Source organism: Marmota marmota, unplaced genomic scaffold (assembly GCF_001458135.2).
Source record: "Marmota marmota marmota unplaced genomic scaffold, marMar, whole genome shotgun sequence".
NCBI lineage: Eukaryota > Metazoa > Chordata > Mammalia > Rodentia > Sciuridae > Marmota > Marmota marmota.
In genome coordinates, this window is record NW_025999945.1 from 9,966,252 (window position 1) to 9,984,796 (window position 18,545).

General features: G+C 39.9%; 1 protein-coding gene across 2 annotated transcripts in view; it reads left to right on the forward strand.

Annotated features, from left to right (window-relative positions):
• Window positions 1-42: 42 nt before the first annotated feature.
• Window positions 43-18,545, forward strand: part of Lgi1 (leucine rich glioma inactivated 1) — a 35,015-nt gene continuing 16,512 nt past the window's right edge. The window contains exons 1-4 of one of the 2 annotated variants that reach the window (XM_015500136.2): window positions 45-619; window positions 1,026-1,097; window positions 17,266-17,337; window positions 17,437-17,508. In XM_015500136.2, the coding sequence (XP_015355622.1) occupies window positions 150-619; window positions 1,026-1,097; window positions 17,266-17,337; window positions 17,437-17,508 (686 nt within the window). In that variant the 5' untranslated portion in view covers window positions 45-149. Of the gene's footprint in view, window positions 620-1,025; window positions 1,098-17,265; window positions 17,338-17,436; window positions 17,509-18,545 lie in introns of both variants that reach the window. The other variant, XM_048801771.1, reaches the window with a different exon arrangement.

Here is an 18,545-nt window from a genome sequence, read left to right on the forward strand (position 1 = left end):
CGCCCACCCACCCACTAATAAGACATAATGCCGTCCTATTTTTGGTAACAATTAAAGGGCCTCCCGGTGAAAGCAGAAAGCTGTTTATTTTCTGTTACATCACTTCGCTTTGCCTTCGAAGGCTGGTCTGTGCTCAGTGTTTGCTGGTGATGCAAGTCGGCTCTCTTCCTCCAGCAGTTGGATCGCTCCCATCTCACAGCACCTCTCAGGTCTCTTCCCCCCGAGCAGTGCACTGCTCGAGCCAGGAGCAGCTCACGAATCAGCCGCAGGTCCCTGTTTTGAAAAGCAGAGATACAGAGGCAGAGGAAAAGGGTGGACTCCTATGTGACCTGTTCTTAGAGCAAGACAATCACCAGCTGAATTCCAGAAGCCCTGTTCATGTGTGGGGATATTTTTTCGACTGCATGGAATCAGAAAGAAGCAAAAGGATGGGAAATGCCTGCATCCCCCTGAAAAGAATTGCTTATTGCCTATGTCTCTTATCTGCGCTTTTGCTGACTGAGGGGAAGAAACCAGCGAAGCCAAAATGCCCTGCTGTGTGCACTTGTACCAAAGATAACGCTTTATGTGAGAATGCCAGATCCATTCCACGCACCGTTCCTCCTGATGTTATCTCATTGTAAGGCCCGTAAGCATTTTGATATCTAATTTACGATTTTAAAATTCCAGCCAGTATATTTGGGGTTTTGTCTGTATTGGTAGGAGGGCATGGAGAGAGAGGTTTCTCTTGCTTGCTTGGCCATTTGACAGTGCTAACATTTTGCTGCATTTCAAATTTTTGATTTTTATTAGCTGCTACTGGACATGCTTAGAGCTGTTCCCCCCACCTCCCAGCCCTGAATATTAATATGAGAAACCTGTAGCAGATTCATCTCTCTTACTTCAGCTGGGAAGGAACACAATCATACTTCATAAAATAGTGCCTGTTATGTTAAACTGGATTAACATAAGGTTTGTTCTGTGTGTGTATGTGTGTGTGTGTGTGTGTCTTTGTGTGTCTGTTTGTTTTTTGTGTTTTCTTTCAGATCCTTTGTGAGATCTGGTTTTACTGAAATCTCAGAAGGGAGTTTTTTATTCACACCATCGCTGCAGCTCTTGTGAGAAATATTTATATCATGACTATTTTTAATATGGCATATATTTGGATAAGCCTTCTAGTAAAATGAGTTCGATATTAATTTTGTTGCATGTGATGATATTTCTGAAAAGAAAGAGAATATCAGTAAAGTGAGGGGTAGATGGGTTTGTTTGCAACTTCACACCAATAGTGCAGGTTGATTCTTGCAATGGTAAATTTGCTAACCTGTAATACTGTGTGCTTTAATGTCTATTTATGAAGTTACTAGAATGTTGCAACAAGGATCCCAATTCCATTCCACTATTTTACTTTCATTTTTAACTTGGGAACTTTGGTTATTTTGCCCTAGAGTTCTTGCATTTGTCAATACAGAGCCCAGCATACCATATGCGCTCAAGATGTTGTCTCCCGGGGATCTGGGGCAGGCTGCTACTCTGTATGATTTACCATGTGGGGGAAAAAACTTGGTTCTTTCTAGGTAATTCCTTAAAACATCCATTCTTGAGGGACTGCTTTCTAATCTCATCTAATTTATAACTAGTGTCCCTAAAAGGAGGGAAAGAAAATATTAACATAGGATTGTGCAAAAGATTATTCTATGCTATATGTTTTGAGTTGGTCACAAGGGAGCCACATATTCAGCCTATGCCTGAAAATATCCCAAAAAATAATATTTGACTAAGAAATCAGATCTCTTCACAGGCATAACGTAACATGTATAATTTGTTCTGATGTGTAATATTTGGCAATTGGAGTTCTAGTTCTTAGAGCAGTATCACGAGGCGGTCAAGAGGTCTCCTGGTGCTCAGGTATCAGGCAACAGACTTGAATTGGTAGCGAGGTGGTTACAAGGGAGAATTAGTCAATTGCCGATCCACTGAGTTTGTGGTCTATTAACTGCATGATTTGGGACCCAAGATTTTTGCTTTTGTATGTGGGGGCGTGCTATTTGTTTTCTTGCCTTACTTGGCTACTTTGGCTGTTTGAGATTAGGTACACACGGAAAAACAGCATGGAATTGAATTGGAAAGCCCTATATTTAAATCTCACCCCACTACTCACAAGAACCTAGACATGTAGTCTTTTGAAAATCACTGAATCTCACTGAGCCTTAGTCTCTCTATCTGTAAAATGGAGATAATAAAACATACTTTGAAGGGGTGTTAACAGAGATGAATAAGATTCAAGTAGACAGAACTCTTGGCATAGGGTATGGCAAATGTTTACAAGTTTTAAAAATGGTAGAGTTTCAAAATTTTACATAAAACTAAAGAGCTAAAAGTCACTCGACCTATTATTTTGTCTGAAATCCTCAAACTGGTTGATCATTTCATCGAATTTATAAACTTGATCAGGTGTTCTTACATTATGTAACAAGGTTGGCTAATGTCCTTCCCCTGGCTAATGTCTTTGAGTGATTAACAGTTGAGTATTCCTTAAGGGTTTATCTGTTTGACTGATGGCCAACTGTGTGCTTAGGGGAAATGTTAACATATCAAACCAATCCAAAAAGATAAGACTCTTTTTAGTACAGAGAGGGACAAAATCTCTAATGCTGAGATCCTTTCCTAAGATAAGAATTCACTGTGCCTGAGAAAGTGATAAATTGTGCTTATGTTGCTCAGTGGTTGAGTAAATACCTGGCTCATTTAAAAAGCTTCTTTTTGATGTACTAAGGCATCTCCCTCGCCTTATTGAGAAGTCTCAGTCACACAGTTTCTCGCACTCTGACATACAGGGGGGACATTAGTGGTGACACAGAAAGCCTGGGTTGATCAGCCTAATCAGCTACCACCTCTCCACTTTGTTTTTGTCGGGAGAGTCCAGTCAACACAAGCACAGATGCTGGACAGTGTTATAGAAATAGTTACCGGCTGCTGCAGGGTAATGTGCTTACACGCATTTAGAATCACAGAGGGAAGCCAAGTCACTGGTTTTAAATAGCCCACACCGAGTGTGTGCCATGCCCCTCTGTCCCATGCTCTGAGTTCCTATGGAACATTCCAGCCCTTATTTCTAAAAGCAGTTCAGGTTTCAGAAATAACAAAAGGGCGAGTAATCTTGCCCTGTACGTCCTCAGTTAACTCACATTGGCTAACGTCACCGCGGTAGGCTCGTGCCATGCTGATCTTGGGCAGAACTCTCAGGGGTCAAAGTTTGTTTCTGGTAGTGGCCAGTGAGATCTAAGGACTGTGTTCTCCATCCTTCCTGCCCAATGTTCTCTGCTTTGTCCTGCCCTTAAGAGAAGGTTGAAAAGCCCATTTTCACTGAGTAGGAAATAAACGTGAGCTGTACCATGCTCATAACAATTGTGGCGATACATAGATCACAGAAAGTGTCCTTCTGTGGGATAGCACTATCCAGTGCCCTGAAAATCCCACATGGGCTGTCAACCTGCTATTGGAACATGAAGACCAGGGGTCACCAGATCAGGCCTAATGAGTTCTAATGGTTCTTGTGACCATGGATCACCAAAGGGTCCCATCATATCCTGTAAAGAGATGAACTTCAGAATCAATTCTGCTTCATGAATGTTCAAAGGATGTTGATTTCTTACTCTTTTGGAAAGGAAAAAGATATGCCCCATTTCTATCACCCACCTTATTATGGCCCTAAAATGCTTTTTCAGACCTTCTGTAGAAGACATGATGAGAAGTACTTTTTTTGAAATGTCAACCTTGGATATTAAGGAAAACAGACACGATACCTCAAGTTCCACTCAGTGTTTGGGAAAAAATCCTGGTAGGCCATGACTGGCAGTTTCTGTTGGAGAACAAGAAAAAAAAAAAACACACTCTGAAAGAAGAAGAGAAAGAATAAAATGATCCAATAAAAACTCATCAGATTAATTGTACAAAACTCCCTTTTCAAAATCTCATTTATGGTTTAGAAAACAATTTAAAAAAACGTTTCTGAAGCAAATGCAATTTTATTCATATTTTTCATATGGCCAGTTTTGAAACCTCACCAATGAGAATGATTATGCATTCTAGTTTGCTCTTAGAGAAAGAGTGGTACTTTCAGTGAATGCAATTTAGAGAAATGTGTTTTCACACATTACAGCCCTGTTCCTTCTCAACTACAGATTGAAATCCCCAGTGAAGCAGGCTCACGTCAGAAGTAAGATTCAAATTTATGAGCTAAAATGTGGCCATGTTGCCATTTGTTTATAACATATTTTAATGAAGTAAGCCCCAGAAGCCCCTAAGAGGGTTCTATTTGCATGAATCGAATTCCAGGATTAGTTTTACTATCACATTTTTTAAAAAAAATCTGTAGGAATTCAATATGGATATTGTCAGAAAGAAATTCTGGTCTTGTTTGAAACACAGAATTGATCTTTCTAAGGGGAAAATAGTATTGTTTTAGAAAATTAATCCACAATGAATACATAAGAAATTAAAAATTAATAACAAATCGAAAATCAAACAACATGAACAAGAGAAATAATAAGTCCATCTTTATTAGGCTTTAATCATTGGATCCTTCAAAATATTCCTTGATTAGAGAAAAATATCCATGACCTCTCTTACCTTTATAGCAACTACTATCTTTTTCTATTCCTCTTGCATTGCAAGTATAAGAAAAATTTGGTAATCTTCAATGACCACTCAAGCCAAGCTTAACACCTATGAGGGTATTAGAGGAATTATTAGCTGGTTTATATATAGATGAGCACATTTGGGTTTGTGCCCAGCTGAGGTCCTCATAACAGTGGATTGCAAAAGAAAATTTCAGTCATGAAGACTGTTTTGTCTACATTTTGCCCAGTGATCCATAGATTGATCAACTTTTTTTTTTTTAAGTATTGAGATTGAACCCAAGGGTGCTCTATCACTGAGCCACATCCCCAGTCCCTTTTTAATTTTATTTTATATCTTTGAAACAGGGTCTTACTAAATCACCCAGGCTGACCTTGAACTTTCTATCCTCCTGCCTCAGCCTCCTGTGTCTCTGGGATACAGGCATATGCCACCACTCATTAACTAATTCACGTAACTGTGTGAACTAGCTGTGTTTTCTCTGATAGAATGTTTCATCCTCCCTATTATTCAGGCAAAAAAAAAAAAAAAAACTAACAGTTACCAGTCCCTTCTCCCTCATGATCCACTGCCAACTGAACAAGTCCCCTCCTGAACAGCATGAGAATCTGCCTGCTCCTCTTTTCCCTGGTGCTATACAGCATTCACAGTGTCCACACCACCCCTGTGCTTTCGGTTCCCACCCCAGTCATCTCCATTAGCATTACCTTCTAATTCATTCATGGCTCTTGTGCTTGGAAGTCTTTAATGGTTCCCTGGGAACAGGGAGAGTCTGAATACAGGAGTTGGTGTTAATAGCATTCAGCTCCATCCTATCTGTCCAGAGTTAATCACTCCCAACATCTACACTAAACCCCACCTGCCATATACACAAGCTCCATCCATTCTTATCAGACTGAATATCTCACTCTGTGACCTGTTTTTTTCATATTCTGAAGACTTCACTGAGGTCTCTGTACTCTCTGCCATTCATGCCATTCCATTCCTGCTTCTGTCCTGTGTCTGTCATGGAGGATCCTCAGTAGGTTGTGGCCTAGTGATACAACTAGACATTATAAGCCCGGACATGGTTTCCTATATATTCCTACCTGATTTCACATGGACTGACAGGGTGGAGGCCTGTTATTTTCTGGCTTCAAACTTCCTCAGCAGAGAGTTCCAGAACTTCAAAGGCAAAGCATCTCAGTCTTTCCTGAGATCCACTGCTCGATTCTCTTTTTACCTACCCCAACTTCACCTTTAGCCTCCTGTGTTCTAAGTTTGGCCCTGGAGGCTAACTAGCCTCTCTCCTAAAAGGGGTGAATGTTCCCTTTTATCTTGCCCAATGGGACATCCAAAGGAAATATTAGTTAAGCCTCAAGATGAAACAAATTTATTAACACAAAGATAACTTCCTTGTTGACTTATTTGCATCAACTCAGTTAAAACAAGTATTTATTTACTGTGTAGTTGCAAGTTGTAGCAAAATGAAGGCAGAGCTTCCCACTTTAGCAAACACACTTTGGGGTTCTACTGTGCAGCAGGTACAGTGTTGGGCTTTGTGAGGAAGTGACACACTGTCACTCCCCACCCTGGTCCTGCAGCTCCAAGCTGGTGGTGATTCCTAAAACGGTACATTATATTTTGCCTTTATTTGATGCCCTGTGTTCAAAATGATATTCAGTTGATTGGCGATAATAGTGGTGCTTAGCAGTTGTTGATGCTGTGGCTAATATGGGCTATGGAGCAACTGTAGGGGCTTTTTGACACCAGTATGGCTGTCCCAGGGGGGTTAGCAATGTGGCAAGTGGCGAAGAACACGTGGGCTTTGTGGTCAGATAGATATGGGATCCAGTCCCCGCTCTGCTGCTTACTAGTTGTGTGTCTTGGGGCAAGTTTAGTTAAGTTTTAATATCTGTACAAAATGGGGAATAATCATTGTACCATTACACAGAATTATAGTCAGGATCAAATGAAGACACAGTTCCTGAAACTCAATAAACATTAGTGTTTATTATAGTAGCGGAAAAATCACTTTAATTTGAGCTCCATAACATCAGATTAGTGTCTGCCTGTATAATCTGGGTTTGCCTATAATCCCAGCTTTAAAGTTTTTTGGTTCTACACACTGTTCTCTAGCAGAACCTGCTAAAAAAATCTTTCCTTCTAATACTACTCACAGGAAACCTGAGCTGTTCCCCACCCCCCTGCCCGCCTTTTTAGTGTAACCCTTTCCTTTCTTCCTCATGAAAAAAATAACTGGCACCACATTTTGTAAAATGTGTCAGATTTTGTTTAAAATAATTAATAATGGTCAGTCTTCAGATGAGTGGTCCTCTGGTAGGATGGAAAGAGGCATGAACTAGAAGTTAGGAGATGTGGATCTAAAATCCAGTTTGACAACGAATGGGCTGTGCACATAGGGTAGGTCACAAAATAACCCGGGGCCTCGGGTTTTATATCCATAAAATACCATAGATAGAGTAAATTATGGTTCTCAAACTCAAATCCTAGATAAAGAAGGAAGCAGTTGGATAGGAGACAATAAGGAGTGATTGAGGTAAACCAAAGAAGATACGTCATAGCTCAAAATGATGTCCTAGGTCCAGCTGATTATTGAGGAGGAGAATGTAGTGCCTAGGTACAGGACCATTATCTTCCTACTTTTCAAGGGAAGGGAGAAATTTGGAAGCATATTTTCAAACAGGATGAAGACCAAACACAACATCAGTTGGCATTTGGGAAGATTCACATTCAATTATATCTAAAGATCTCTTCCTATCTTAAAATTCTATTGCATTATATTTTATTCTACAAACAGGGTTGCTTTAATATAATGTAGAAAATGGCCTTGTTAAAGAAATGGAAAAAAATATTTTATCAATTCTAGCAAACTATTAAATTAGATTGGTAATTGAAAGAGCCTCTAACACAGAATTGACTGTTATAAAATTATTGTTAGCTGGCTGGATGCAGTGGTGCATGCCTATAATCCCAACAACTGGGGAGGCTGAGACAGAAGAATCACAAGTTCAAAGTCTGCTTCAGCAACTCAGTGAGACCCTGTCTCTAAATAAAATACAAAAAAAAAAAAAGGATGAGGATGTGGCTCAATGGTTAAGTGTCCCTGGGTTAAATCCCTGGTACAAAACAAAACAAAAAAGTTATTGTTAGCTGGGCCTGATGGTGCACACCTGTAATCCCAACAACTCAGGAGGCTGAGGCAGGAGGATTGCAGGTTTGAGGCTAGCCTCAGCAACTTAGATCTTGTTGCAAAATAAAATAAAAAGGGCGAAGGTTGTGGCTCAGTTGTAGAGGACCTATGGGCTCAGTCCTTAGTACTTCAAAGAAAGAAAATAAGTATTGTTATAATAATGAAGTTTCCAATTTTATACAGTCCAAAGGAACTCTCTATGATTGCTGATGATAAGACAATGTTTCAGTATCTGTCTTTTTGGGCTAGGATTGGAAAGGGATGGTTTGGCCCATTTACGTAGCAAGATGACAGGTTTTTGCCAGAATAAATACAATTAAAAAGCAATAAATATCTAAAAACTACAACCTAAAATGTATACATACAAGCAACCCTTGACTTAGAGAGAATTCCTTGTGAAGAACCATAGAGTCTCCCCAGCTGTGCTTCCATGGCTAAGATTTCTGGGCCCCTTATTTGAGTATCATCTCTGCTTCTAGTTTATAAGCCTTGCAATCAGACCAGGCAAAGTTTGGTTATAGGTATTGGTCACTTTTGTATTGCCTACTGCTAGGTATTTTATGCATCTCATTTTTAAAATTTCATTATCATGATGATCTTTTGAGATGTGTATGATTATTCCATTTTACAAATAAAGCACTGAGTCCCGAAAGGATTACGTTACCTCCTCAATGTCACATCCCTAATAAGTAGCAGAGATGGAGTTGAAACCATGGTCCTCATTTCTAACCACTTCTGTTTATTTCCTCCTGAATGCAAATCAGAGGGCTTGACTTTGCATAGTTTTGTTCTCCAAATCAAATCCCCTCTCAAAGGGTCAACCTCTGCCATTAACAAGGGTATTCAGGGGAATGTGTCCTGATTCCTGGAGACAAAGACTGAAAAGAAGTTTCAAAAGCCCTTTGAAAGAGTGGCAGCGTTTCTGGCTAGAACATCTAGTTTCCCTAGGTTTCAGCACTCATTTGTATGTGTAAGCTCTGGTCTCCTTGCTTAAAAAGAGAGAGACAGACAGACAGAAAAGGAAAGAGCAAAAGAAAAAGAGCTTGTTTATTTTAAAGTTACACCTTAGATCAATGTTCTCTAAACTTGTCCAGGAGAACAGTTGTCCTGAAAGCATAGAGGTCTGTGCTCAAATTAATTAGGGAAGCTGCACTTTCAGTCCCTGCACGGCTATTTACAACGTGCTTTGGCATAGAACAATCTCTGTAATTATGTAAAATTATTCCACTTTTCTTCCCTTCCATAGATTATTGGTTTTATGGAAGATACTCTGGAAATACATAATGTGATGTTCATTTTATTTATTATCTTAATTATTTATACTCAACGTTGACCTAGAGAGGCTAGATAGCCAAGCACAGGCAGGTAGAAAGAATCCCATCCTGATGCAGACATTAAACCACCTGTCTCCATATAAGGAGCAACTTGAAGCGTTTTGTTAATGTGGATTCATTGATGTGATATCTGGAAGTTGGGCCTCACCACCACCTTTTTAAGTTCCTTGGCACACACTTCTTTCACAGGGAACTCTCAGTAGATACTCCATCTTTTGGAGGAAGTTTATGATCATTTACAGCTCATTCCAAAGGAAGAATCTTCCAAGCTTAAATGTAGACTCTTTATCTGAAGGAAGCTTCCTTTGGAAGTGGTAACCCATTATTTCCCTGGGTATGATCCATGGAATGTTTGTTAGTGTACAGCACAATGATTAAAGGGTCCCTTTATCAATAAGATTGGGAACCTGCATATTTAATTACCTCGTGAAAATCTCAATTTACTCAAAGACACAGAAGACTTGCATACCTAAGAATTCCGATTCATTTCTTTAACATATTCTTCCTAAATGTATCCACCATTTTTTCTGCATGTGAATCTTTCACCCCTTGAATATCTTGTATTCCAGAGCTATGTTCTGGGAAATATTGGGCAAGGCTTTTCTGGATTTGCAACAGGTAGTGGTCAGAGCTGAGGGGACTACAATGAGGATCGTGGCTTCACTCATGGCTACTAACTAGTCCTGGTGAGAAAACCATGTCTGAACCTAGGATCCAGCCCTGCCACTTACAAACTTGAAATTACGTGTCTCGCCTTGGTTTTCTTTATGTTTTAAGTAAAGATTATAAAACCTACATTATAGTGTTCCTTTGAGGAATAAAATGAGATGTCAAGCTGCTAAAGACGAGGCCTGGCACAGAACAGGCTTTAGATAAAATATAAGTCCCTTCTACTTGATGTCTCAGGACCAGAGAGAGAGGGTGATTTTTGTAAAGATATGGGGGATGTGAGTGTTGGAAAGTTGTACCAACTCCTAGAAAGAAAGAGTTTTGACTGTCTTGAGAATAAGTACTGTTCTATAAAACCAAGAGGTGGGTCCATACCATAGATAATCCTGTAAATTCTAATCATGGCCCACCACTGACAAAAGAAGTGACCTTGGTCAAGCCACCTAACCTCTGCTGGCCTTCTGTTTACTCTTCTGTGAAAATAGAATTTAAACTACATCTCTCTGAAGATTTATGTAGAGCCAAATTAAGGTTAATTCCAATCAATCCAGATTGAAGTGGTGGCAGTCTGCTTAAGGATCAGCCAAATTATACTGAAAATGTTTGTCAAGGATAAGAGTCAAAAATAACTGTCAAATAATGTCCTTGTATGATGCTTCCCATTTCAATGCTTTCCTATCTTAAGAGCATATTTAAAAATATTCAAATGTAAATTACTCACATGCTACATGCACTCAGAATATGTGCATTTAACTAAAGTGAATCATCAGCTATTATTAATTATCTTTCAACCAGGCCCATTCTTTTGGATAAAGGAGAATATTAGTAACAACCAGGGTGTCTGAATCATTTAAGCAAGGCCAGTGCTAAACAAGTGAGCCAGCTCCTCCAGGTGTGCCCCATATCCTCCCACAACTGTAACCTGTGAATTTTGTGCTCTTTCACTTATATATACACATACATATACCCACACCCATGGATCTGGGTGTGTGCACACTAGTGTTTGTGCACATTCATGTTTATACACACTACCCACGGCAGCCAAATACCCTGGATAATGCACATCAAAGTCTTCTTGATCAAATGATGACGTCACTGGGCCTCAGTTTCCTTAGTGATACGACTAAGATCTTTTGCTAGCTCTAACGGCTCTCCCAGGGCTGACGTTTTACATCTGTGCTCTTTGCTTGTCTTCACAGAAGCACTGGAGACATACTCATATACATTATCATGCAGACTTCGTAGAATCCTCCAGGAAGTCTTTTTGTAATTATAATTTCCATTTTAATCCCCAATAGAATAGATTCACCTGCTTAATGTGTTCACATAAAATAAGTAGCAGCTACAAGCTTCAATGGTCAGTTCTCTATTCCACATCCAATCAATGCAGTCTGCAAATGACAAGATGTTGACTGTTTACTATTCTCGTCTTCGTCCAGAGTAGTTTTCGTGGAGTGGGGGTTGAGGGATTAAGGGAGAGTCCCCTGAATCATCTCCCCTCCATAGCCAGGAGAACCTGCTCTAGTGGAAGATGGGGCGCAGGCTTTTCATAGGCCAATGACAATTCTGATGCTAGTCAAGATGTTACAGGTGAATGGAGAGGGTCCGAAGGAGTCGTATTAGAGCCAGAGAACCTGGCACAGGGCTGGATGAGCAGCCTGGTTTGAGACAATGGGAGATTTTTCTCAGCAGGGATCACACTCTCCTCACCACTCAGCCATCTGCAGAGCAGACTCTTTGACCCGTCGGGAAACGCCATGCCTGCTCTTCCATGAATGAAGCCGGCAATGCTCTAAGCCCAGAATCACATGTCTTTGGAATGAAAGGGAATTCAAAATCATCTAGTTTCTCCCCTTCATTTTACAATACAAGGAGGAGAAGTGGCAAGCTCGAGACCATAAGAGGTGAGAAGCCAGGCCAAGAAACCACTTCACGGGCCCATATTAGGCTTGGCACGGACACTTGGGCCTGCCCATTCCCTGTGCTCTTGTGGACCCTGTCTTTGGCCTCTCAGCTGCCCCTGGGAAAGCCTTGGCCTTGAGCCCTATAGCCAGATCCTCCTTAGACCCTCTGCCCCCTCATTCACATCTCTGCTGCTGACTCCAGACTTCCTCTGAACTCCTCGCAAACCATGCTGCCTGCTTTTCTCTTCCTTTTAAAATAGATTCTTCTGGTCCTGGCTTTCATCTAACCAGGAACCCCTAATACCCTTATGGGCTTGTTGCTGAGATGTTGTTATTGATGAAGAGAGGAGAGCCACCCCCACAGGACATGGGATATAGACGCTGGAAGGAGTAACTGGAGTTGGGGTTAACAGACGTTTTACAAGTTGCATCCTCTGTTCACACTGTAATATGAATGATAAAATTAACAAAGTTTTTTTTAAAAATATACACAATAGGAAATTTTTAAAATATTATTCTAGGACTGTGAAATAGCTTAGTACTAGAGTACTTGCCTAGCATGTATGAGATCCTGGGTTCCTTCCATCCCCAGAACTGGAAAAAAAAAATGATAATACTAAATGTTGGTGAGAATGTGATCAGATAGGCATTTCCATACTCAAGAGTTGGGCATGTAATTTAAAAAAAAATTTTGTGTGTAGCTGTAGATGGACAGAATGCCTTTATTTTATTTGTTTATTGTTATGTGGTGCTGAGGATAAACCCAGTGCCTCAGGCATGCTAGGCAAGCGGTCTGCCACTGAGCCACAGCCATAACCCCTGGGCATGTAATTTGATAAAGTTAGCAATAAAGAACTGAAGACTTAAAAACATCTCTAATCCAATTGTGTTACTTTTAGAATCTATCTTGGGTTTATCCTAAGGAAATAGAGATAGGAAAAGTATTTTTATATGAGGATGATTATGGTAGTGTTTATGATAGTGAAGGCTGGAATCAGCAATAAGAAAGTTAAATCATGATGTATTAAAATCCAAAATTACTAAAGCTATATCTGTTAAAACTCCATTATTGAGACATTATTCAATGATAAAATTAGCAAATGTAAAGGACACAAAATAATATTTTAAAAATTATCTCAACTTGGACAGGGGACATAGCTTAGTAAAAGAGCACTTGCTTAACAGGCATGAGCCCCTGAGTTCCATCCCCAGTATCACACACACAAAAAAAACCCTCTATAAATATCCCCATGTATGTACTTTATCTGTCTTATGTATATGCGTATAAGTGCCTGTGGGTAGTTGATAATGATACTCTTTATTTTACTATTTAAGCCTTTCTGTATTTTCCAGAACTTCCACGACCAGCATTCAAGGTTTTTAAATATTTTACTTACAAAATACAGATTGATATGATGTGACTTGGGACTTCCATGTGACTTTGGGACTACTCATATTGATTAATTTCTTTCAAAAAGGAATAATTATTTAATTGTATGTCTTGAATTTATATGAGCTGAACAGTGTTGTGGCTGTTCACCACATGGAGACATTATGTCATTATGTGACCTGGGCCCTATGCTGAAAGGCCACCCATTATGTGAAGAGGGTACTGAACTAGGGGCCTGGGGCCACTTGACCTTGGCAAAGCCCTTAGAAGTGGCCTCCTGTCAAATAGATACCAACACTGGCTCTGCCACTTTCAGAATTGTTCCAAAGCCCAAGTGAGATCATCCAGGGAGGAGGCTATGAAATGTAGGCTATTGGGTGGCACTAACCATCATTTAAAGATGAGCTAGTGCCAGCCTGGCATCGATAGTTGATATATACGGTCTTTCTAAATTTCCCTCCTGATGAGGAAACATACATGGTTGCAGAACACAAAAATCCTCCCCAATTCTCCCACGGCCCCTTTTCTTTACTGAATTTAAAAGTGCATAGCCCTTGCCGGAAGATTCAGATAGGTCACAGCACATCCCTGTCTACCTCCACCCTAGGGGGAAATGCCTGGCTTCTTCCCAGAGGAGGAAGTGGCAGAGACTTGACATGTTCCCATGGGACCAAGGCAGAGGACAAATTCTACTTGATCTCTGCATAAACATGGGAGGTCTCTTGATAAATCTATTGGGTCCAGATCTCTGATCTCTGCTTAGGGAACAAGGTCATTCAGAGTATGCATTGGTCCCTACAAGCCCCTCTGTGACTCTGCTGTTGTGAACATAGTTAATCCATCAGACCTGCGTTATTGCAGACTCTTGCTCTGTGTGGTTAGGGAATAAGAAAATCCGCAGCATCTCCATGTCCCACAGCAACGTCAGACTGCTGCAAGGAGCCTACCTCCTCTGCCACCACAGGCAAAGCGGGGGAGGTATTTAAGTGACCTGGAAAGCTTACCATATGCACCCTGGCTGTATATGTCACCTGGGGAGCTTTTAAATAGCCTGGGCCACACTCCAGGTGCAGAATTTAACCAGAGTCCTTGCAACTGGGAATCAGGTGTCCAGTATTTTTAAAGCTCTCCAGGTGATTTCAAGTGCAACAGAGAACAAGAAACTCTGGCTTAGGATCTGATCCAGTTCTAGGCATCTCCCTGCCACCAACACATTTCCCTTTGTGAGGTCTCCTCCACATCTGATCACTTTGAAGTGTTCCTGGACCGCACCTCTTCCCTGCTGTGGATCCAACTGAGCCCTAAGGCATCCTTTCTCCTCCAGCTTCTCTGCAGGTTGGCTCCATTTTTAGCTTGCTATTCCACATCTCCAAGAAAGGTACCATCTTAGCTCAACTCACTGCGGGCCATGAGATACCGCCTGACCTAGGGATTGGCTACTCAGGTGGAAGAGCTGAGCTCTCTTGCCCTATTGATCCATTGGAAGGGATATCATAAAGAATACAGCCACCTGGGTCTGCCCCAGCTCTGCTGTATGTGAATGTGGGGTGGGACTGGGATAGGTACTAGGTGGGACTCAATAGGAACTACAATGCTTGAACATAGCTGTCTCAATTACAAATCATAATCAAACATATTTCCTGGAATCCATTAAAAAATTAAGGATTAGCATTTTATCCTCTTTATAGAACATGACATTATGAGTCTTTTCAAGTATGTGTAGGATAATAAAATGGATAGCTTACTCAATTATATTTGGAATGCCTATATAATTTTACACATCCTTATCCATAGAAACTACCATTGAATTTAGAATTAAAGAACTATGATTCTCATCTTAGCAGAGGGATTGTTTTTAGCTTTTACAAGGAATTTTTTTAATTAAAGTATAATCTGCATAAAGAAAAGCATATATATATCACAAGTGTACTTCTCAATGATTTGTAACCAGTACCCAGATCAAGAAACATTATCATTATCCCAAAGACACCAATGATGATCTTCCAGTTACAACTGGCCTCCAAGTTTAATCACTGTCTTGACTTCTACCAGCATAATTTAATTTTTTAGTTTTTGTTCTATATGTAATTGCAATCATGAACAATGAACTTCGTTGTCTTCTGGCTTCTTTCCTTTTTTTTTTTTTTAGCAAAAAGTTGTAGTTTAAGCCAGAGGTTTTAGTTTGAAATCTAGATCAACAAACATTTTTTCAACCAGGAACTGTGCTCCGAGCTAGGGACACAAAAATAAATAAGTGTAAGTCCCCGCTCTAAAGAACATTCAATCTAGTAATCTAGTAATGATCGGAATTTAATGTAAAGTGAAATCCTCTTTGTTCCACAAATATTTGTTCAGTATCTGCCATGGGCAGGCACTATCACAGGTGCCAGGGACAAGCAGTGAACAAGCAGACAAAAATTCTAGTGGAAATCCTCTCTTTTATTTCATTGACATGTGTGGGCAAGTTATGCCCACTGACATCCTTTCCCACTGTCTTTCACCCAATTTAACATAAGGGGAAAGGAGCGATGAAAGCTGTTTATTCTGGCAACTTGGGGCAGGCGATGATGAAATCTTTGGTCAACCACACGGCCGGCCCTTTGCAAACCCCTGAGTGTGGAAGGCACTTCCCTAGACCTCCTTCTGCTTTGTTCCATTGTCCACATCTCTGGTGCTGCTTATACGGGACACAACAAAGACCTGGAGGCTGTGAAAGCCTTGAGATGTTAGCTCACTTTGGAGCAAGGCTGAACATCAGTCATGTTGTTTTTCAGAACCATAAATTGAGAAGAGACAATTACCAAAGTAGTGATGGGTACTAAACCTTCAGATTTGTTTGATAACTGTAGGCTGCAATATACATCCAATTGATTCATATTTACTTTTCAGAACCTAGCAAATTATTTGAGCATAAAAGTTGTGACATCAGAAGAAGGGATTAGAAGAGAATCCAACACCACCCCAGGATTGACAGTTTAGGAAGAAATGCAAGTGAGCATTTCATTTTGTTTCCCATCTTTATGGAAAATTTCAAGTTCATATAGAAGCAGAGGGAGCAGTAAATGCCATGGACCACCTTTCAGCTTCAAAAATGATAAACATGTGCCCAGTTCATTTCTAACTTCCTGCTGTGCTTTTCCTCTGATTATTTTGAAGCAATGCTAGATGCTTAGATAATTTAATGCCTAGATAAATTACTCATGAATGTTCAGAAAGTGAGCTCTCTTAATTCGAACCCCTTTGGTTAACAAACTCAGAGTTGAAGTCACTTAATGAATTAGTGACACTTATTTTTAATCCCTAAATATCCAAAAGTAAATATCACCAGGTTTACTAACAGCGTAATGATTATACATTGTATTATTGTTATGTTGTGCAATGCACAATCCTATTATTTGGCCAAAACATACCTCTTAAAAGCCCTTTGTTCAGAAAACTGAAAGCAAACTTTCCAAAAAAGTTCTTCAGGGGTGGGGTCAGTGGACTGAAGTCCTTCTTCATCAGTGATTTCCAAACCAGATCCCCATGGATTTTAAAATTGCAAATAAATTCATTCAAGTGAAATTGTTTCTTCCAACTATTTAATCATAAAATGGTCTAACTTTTCTAAGCCTCCCTTCTCCCACTTTCAGACTGTCCTATTTTCAAATAAGGCTGTTCATCAATTCAGTGTCAGTGGCCTGGCTGCCATGAGATATCACAGCATCGCTGAGTATAGACATTAATTTTTCTAAGTTTCCTATGATTAAAACACCAAACCACCATTGTTTTGAGCCATCAGAGAGTTCCAAAGGTTTACAGAGCAAGTGCAAAAGATTTTCAGTGTCTTTGTGATGGAAATGTGCAAAATGTTGACTTGGCTGCATCTGTTGTCATACCTGCTCTGCTTGTATCTCAATATGTTACCCAGGGCAAGTGACAGTCGTCGTTGTGAGGAGTGGGACACAAAGCACCCCTTCCATGAGCATTTGATGAGGAGACAATTAAGAGTAAGAAAAGCTGTGAAGGTTATCCGCATAAATAAAACTGTAGAAGACAAACATCTAGATGTTTCTCTGTGTACAAACACCACTCATTTCTCTCTGGGAGATAAAAGCAGCAAAGATTGACAATCTGTCAGTTAAACTCTTTTCATTGTGTGCTTTTTCTGGGCAGGCTATTCACATCGAACTCCTTTGATGTGATCAGTGATGATGCTTTTATTGGTCTTCCACATCTAGAGTATTTGTAAGTAAAAAAAAAAAATGTTCTCTCACATGATGATGCAGGACAAGAACTCTCAAGTTCCCGTAGCTATCTGACCAAAAATTTTGTAACCTATTGCAGATTCATAGAAAACAACAACATCAAGTCTATTTCAAGACATACCTTCCGGGGACTAAAATCTTTAATTCACCTGTAAGTATGAATGTTGCTGTTACTTTTTAAGCTTGCTGATGGACAATGCAGTCAATCCCTTGTGGTTAAAGCACCCACTTTATGAGCGTCCATGAAAATTTAAGAACCCAAATGATCTCCCTCTATGCACACTTGCCATCTCTCTGTCATCTGTCAGCAAGTGTTCAGGAAATTGATTACTGTTAATATTTCTAGCCTAAATCGACCATAATTAGAAAAGTGGTCTAATGCAGAGAAATTACATGACTAAAATAACTTTCTTATTATCTGCATCATTACTCACTTCATGAATAATTATGGGTTGACTATGTACTTTAATTTGATATTGGCTATTTTTCTTTTTCTGCATAAGCTCTGACTTTATATTCATTTAAACCTAATATAGCCATAGGCAATGTCTACAGAGTACCTGAGCAACTTGTTTACATATGAAGTAGTTATTCCATAGGTCTAGAGCAGTCATTCTTAATAGGGAGCAATTTTTTCTCCCAGGGAACATTTAGCAACATCTAGAGATATGCTTGCTGGTCACAAGTAGGGGATGTAATTGAAATCTGATGGATAGAGGGCAGGGTTGGTCCTAAACAATCTACAGTGCAAAGGACAGTCCCCCGAGCCAAGAATTATTGGCCTAAAATGACAGAGTGGGGAGGTTGTGAAACACTGAACAACAAATTATACAACTTGTTTCTTCTAGCTTCTTCCATCTTCTACACTTGTGCACTTCTACACATGTGCGCACACATACACGCACACACGCACACAGACACACACAGACATATTTTTAAGGAAACTAGTAGAGCATAGGAGGAAAAGGCATTAACATTTATTGTGTCAGTTAATATGCTTTACAACATTTTTCACTGAGCCCGTTCGATAATCCTGCCAAATAAGCATAATAATCTCCATTTAGAGATGAAGGAACTGAGTCTTGAAGGGTGTATATGACTAGTAGACGGTTTAGTTGTACAGTTATAAGAACATTAACTCAACAGTTGAATTGCCCTGGCTATTCATCCCTTCCATGACTGATTCTC